Below are 5,647 nucleotides of genomic sequence, written 5' to 3'. Positions count from 1 at the left end.
TCCTACTCTTACAGCTTCTCCTCCCTATGGCAACTGGATTATACAAGCTGGTTGCAGAACGTGGACCGTGGAGCTCCTTGTCTAGATGGGCATTAGAGTCGTACTTAAAAGGTGATGTGGGCAAGGCATTTCTATTGTACTCAAAGATGGCTGAGTTGGGCTATGAGGTGGCACAAAGTAATGCTACTTGGATTCTTGACAAATACGGCCAGCGTAGTATGTGCATGGGAGAATCAGGTTTCTGCACTGATACAGAAAGTCATCAGCGTGCACATTCTTTATGGTGGCAAGCTTCTGAGCAGGGTAATGAACATGCTGCTTTGTTGATCGGTGATGCATATTACTATGGCCGGGGTATGGAAAGAGATTATGAACGTGCCGCAGAGGCTTACAAGCATGCTAAATCCCAGTCCAATGCGCAAGCCATGTTCAACCTTGGATACATGCATGAACGTGGTGAAGGGCTTCCCTTTGATCTTCATCTTGCCAAGCGTTACTACGATCAGGCACTAGAGATTGATCCTGCAGCAAAGTTGCCTGTAACGCTGGCCCTTGCTAGCTTGTGGGTACGAAAGAACTATGAGAACAGTTTCATGGTTGATATGATTGATTCACTGCCTGATGTCTTTCCCAAAATGGAAGCATGGGTGGAAAATGTGATCATGGAGGAAGGAAACGCGACAATACTCACTCTCTTCGTCTGCCTACTGACAGTCCTTTACCTTCATCGAAGCTTGGATTCACTGTTTACCCATCTCCCCAGATCTCAACCTCTGTTGTTGAACCCTATAACAGTGTCTTGACCACTCACTCTCTGCTTGAGCACACTTTTTCTTTTATTTATTTATTTTACTTTTTTATTCTCTTTATCCCATCCCTCCCGTCCATGTTCCCCACTCCCACTCTCTCCTTTTTCCAAATCCTTGTCTTTTCCTTCCCATCAACTCTCTTTTTAAAATAAATAATTCATCCTCCACCCACCACACCACATTATCCTCATCATTCCCTCCATACTAATATATATATATATATTTTATTATAATATCTTCCCAAGGCAACGGACGATTTAACCAAAAAAAAAAAAAAAAAAAACCAGAAAATACACACTGATACACCTTGCACATGGGCACCCACTCAACACACTGCCCCATACACACATGACATCCCTCTCTCATCTTTTTATTATAATCTATTTCCCCTATCCCTGCCATTATTAGTGAGAGCCTCACCCGTTTTTCCCTTATCTTATTCTTATTTTTTTTTTTATATATTCCACCAAAAAAAAAAAAAAAAAAAACACCGTTGTTTTTTTTTTATTCCCCATCCACACATATTTTTATCTATTTTCTTTATCCATTGTTTTATTTTATTTTATTTTTTATTATTACACAAAACAACAACACAACATAACACCAACCACATTCCACCACCTTGTCCTTTTATTCATATCAGGGGCTCAACCCCGATCCCTATTTTACAGCAACAAAAAAAAAAAAAAAAAAAACAACATCAACAACACCAACAAACCACCCACATCCACAGGCAGGATTTTCTTCTCTACTCTGCCGCCGGTCTTTTCTTCTTGCCTCCGTCCTGAGCGGCCCTTGACGGTGCTGCCTCCGTGCTTCCTCAACCACCAAGCCAGTTGCCTCCTCCCTACTCCTCCACTCCCGCATCTGGTGGACCTCCAAATCGGAACATCACGGTGGCCTTCCGCTTCAGCTCCTTGTTTTCCGTCTTTAGCACGCTTATCTCTGCTCGCGCATCCTTATACATGCGTTGGAGCAGAGCCAGTTGGGCGTTTAATTGCTGCACCTCATTTGTCCTACTCTGCAGCCGGTGCGACAACTTTGTGACCGCCGTCATGGACTCCACACATGCCTTCAAAGTATACTGATTAGCCTCCACATCCGTTTGCACTGCCATTTTTTGCTTCACCGACTGCATCGAAAAGTTCAACGGAGCAAACCCAGTGGTGCTTGGTTGAGGTTCCAGTGCCACCGCACCAGTTCTCTCTCTTGTTGACTCGTTGAGGTCGGGAAAGAGGGTGAGCAGCCCGCGGGAAGACAAAGCCATTTTCTGGGCAACAGAGTGTTACAGAATATTACAGAGTTTCTCTCTCAGAACACGAATCTCTCAGAACACGAAGAGTTTTTCAGATGTTTCTCTCAGTTTTTTTTTTTTTTTTTGTCTCAGTCTCTGCCTCAGCCTCTGCCTTCGTCTTGGTTATATAGCCAAGGAAGACATGCGCATCCTGCGCCGCTCGGCGCTCGCCGACACCCTGGCACGCCTTTTCATGGCACGCCTTTTGATGCATTTGGGCACGCCTTTTGATGGCACGCCTTTTGAGGGTGCGGGCACACCTTTTGAGGGCACGACTTTTGAGGGCTCGATATCTATATCCATGTATATCTTTTGGGCAGCCTATATACACACTCATCCAGTGTCTTCTACACCGGTCAGCTTTATCAATCCCTTTGTTTCAACCTCAAATAGGTTTCTATCTTCACACCTATTTGAGTTTGAGGGGGGGTTATACACAGTATCATGTATAAGTCGCTCATGGCGCACTGTGCACCACCACAACCTCTACTACATCGGTCCGACATGACCCCGTAAACTGTCCTTCTACATCGGTCCGACATGACCCCGTAAACTGTCTTCTACACCGGTCCGACATGACCCCATAAACTGTCCCGACATTGATTCCGGTTAGCTTCTACATCGGTCCGACATGACCCCATAAACTGTCCCGACATTGATTCCGGTCAGCTTCTACATCGGTCCGACATGACCCCATAAACTGTCTTCTACAACGGTCTGACACGACCACACAGTGTCTGCTACAACGGTCCGACATGACCCCGTAAACTGTCCTGCTACATCGGTCCGACATGACCCCATAAATTGTCTTCTCCAACGGTCAGACATGACCCCGTAAACTGTCCTGCTACAACGGTCCGACATGACCCCGTAAACTGTCTTCTACATCGGTCTGACACGACCACACAGTGTCTGCTACAACTGTCACGACCCAAACCCGGCCCTATGGGTTTAGCACCGTAACCGGCCAGTAATCCGAGATTACCGAAGGCCTGCTGAACAGTAATACAGTAAAACAGAGTACAGGGCCTGGCGGAAGCCAAAACAGTAATTAAACAATGTCCAATGAGCTGCAACGGTCTGCATAAGGTTTTTCATGCAATCATACATACACAAACAGTACAGTCTATACAGAATTTACAGTCACACAGTACAGGGACCTAATCCCTTGATAACAGTACGGTAAACATTCAGTCTATACAGAACAGTTAGACAGTATGAAGATAGGCGGGGGAAAACAAACAAAACACCCCCAAGCCATAGCATGGCAACTCGGAACCTCGCAGTGAGGCACAAAGGCTGGCTTGACAAAACTGGAGTTACCCTGACGCTCCTAGCTCCGATCTGGTGCCTGTACACCTACATATATATATGAGCAGTGAGCTAAAGCCCAGTGAATAACATAAAGCGTAAAGGGGTTTAGAATGAATGTCCTTACAGTAATGAAAACAGTTCAATTCAATCAGTATTTCAGTTGTTCAGTACAGTAAACAGTCATATGTGGTACATCCATTAGCATAACAGTAACAGTAGGTCTTAAAAGACCGAACAGTAATGATGGCCATCAGTCAGTAAACAGTAGTGGTTCCACGAGGGAACCGACAGAGATCTCTGTAACAGTAACAGTAACAGTAAACAGTAGGTACTAAGGATGCCACAGTACAGTTCAGAAATAAAGGACATACATTCATTCAGTAATACCAGTTCAGTAAACAGTTTAGTTCAGTATTCAAAAGATATCAGTTGAACATATCTTTACACAATTGTTACTCACAAAGTTTGGGCTACAGTATGCTAGAGCGTGTCTCCCCAGTCGCCAACCCTACACAGTTCACAGGTTGAACACACTAAGCTACACAGTTGGGAAATATCATAACTTAATCCCTAATTTTCCTTGGTGTGTTCTACAACGATATCCTCATCAAGATGTCTTGAACTAGGCCTAAGAATGCCTAGAATGGGATGAGGATGCAAAGATGCACATTTAAAAGCATTTTCAGGATTTTCAGAAAAATAGAGTCCCGCTCGAGCGCACGTTTCCCCGCTCGAGCAGTCATGCAACAAAGGTACACTCTCGAGCGTAAACTTCCCCGCTCGAGCGTAAACTTCCCCGCTCGAGCGTACTGTAAAAGTACTGGATGGGTGAAATCTCCGCTCGACGCCCGCTCGAGCTTGAGACATGACTCCGCTCGAGCGCCCAATCCTCCGCTCGAGCGGACTGCAAAACAGTGCAAAGAGATGCTGGTTGCTCGGATTCCACGCTCGAGCGTAACTTTCCCCGCTCGAGCGGAAGTGCGAAATCTGGAAAACCCAGATTGCACCTCCAAGCTCAAACTCAAGTTTGAATGCAACAAAACCGATCCTCTTGGGCTCATTTTCTGGAAAACATTTATAAACACATAGATTAACGTGGTTCAAAGCTCAATTTGAGAAATCAAAGCCCAATGGTGTTTAATTCAAACCCAATTTCAAACCAATTTCAAATCATTTTCAAGAACAATCTTCAAACATGACATGCATGATCTTAAATCATTTTCAAAGCTTTAATGCTGTTTCAAAAGAGCTCAAGCCTTCAAAAACAAGATGAACTCATGGAGTATGACCTCAAAACTTCAATTTATGTACATGCATGTAACAATTAAGCTTCAATTCAACATCTAAACCATGTTTTGGCTCTACTCTCCATCAATATGACATGAACCATGCAAGAGTCAACTTAAAACATGAACAAGAAGACAATTGAGCTACCTTTAGTCTTGTAGTTCAAGAAGGGAGCTCAAATTAACAATCAACCTCAACAATTTCTTCAATTTCCATGCAATTCTTCAAGATGAAAACCAATTCTCTCTCTCTCTCTCTAGGTCGGCTAAGCACAATGAGAAATGGCTGATGAAATGTTCTTCAAGTGTGTACATAAGGCTCAAGTGTAGTGAGCTCAAGGTGTAGAGGTAGTGGCCCACTCAAGGGCAAAACGGTAATTAAGTCCAACTCTTAAATTAGCTTATTTAATCTAATGTAAGCATACCTAATCAGTTTTCGGATAATTATACCATAAAATCTCATTAATTATGACGATCATAAAACATCAATCAATTTCAGATTCGGCCGCTGATAAGGCCTTCAATTAGCAGTTTAAACACTAAAATACGAACAGATCAAACAAACAGTCAACAGATAAAATGCAATTCAAACAGATGTACTCATTCAATCCAGTTCCAGTTTTCAGTCAGTCAGTTCAGTACTTTAATCAGTTCAATTATCGGTCATAATCAATTCAGTTTAACGGTAATCGATGGTTATCGGTAATCAATCAGTCTTTAATCGGTAAATAGTATGAGGGTTGTTACAGTCTCCCCTCCTTATAAAGAGTTTAGTCCTCTAAACTCGAGTTACCTTCATTCTGGAAGAAAACAGGGTTCAGTGGAAACAGTTCAGGATATCTTTTGGCCATGTCATCTTCCTTTTCCCAAGTGGCATACACGCCACCGTGGTTCTGCCAGTCAACTTTTACTAGCGGGATCTCTTTGTTCCTCAGTTTCTTGAT

General features: G+C 43.4%; 1 protein-coding gene across 1 annotated transcript; it reads left to right on the top strand.

Annotated features, from left to right (window-relative positions):
- On the top strand, window positions 1-818 carry LOC145790299 (ERAD-associated E3 ubiquitin-protein ligase component HRD3-like). Its single transcript, XM_082868057.1, has one exon. It carries the CDS (start codon window positions 27-29, stop codon window positions 801-803), a length of 777 nt encoding a protein of 258 aa, XP_082724183.1. The 5' UTR covers window positions 1-26; the 3' UTR covers window positions 804-818.
- The last annotated feature ends 4,829 nt before the right edge of the window (window positions 819-5,647 follow it).

The sequence above is a fragment of the Camellia sinensis genome, chromosome 5 (assembly GCF_055761805.1).
Source record: "Camellia sinensis isolate YWXY chromosome 5, ASM5576180v1, whole genome shotgun sequence".
NCBI lineage: Eukaryota > Viridiplantae > Streptophyta > Magnoliopsida > Ericales > Theaceae > Camellia > Camellia sinensis.
The sequence above is the reverse complement of the archived record's forward strand: the minus strand, read 5'-3'. Positions and strand labels throughout refer to the sequence as shown.

Bases quoted from the DNA above. Each gene is read 5' to 3' on its own strand.
- LOC145790299 (XM_082868057.1), top strand. From the start codon at position 27: ATGGCAACTGGATTATACAAGCTGGTTGCAGAACGTGGACCGTGGAGC.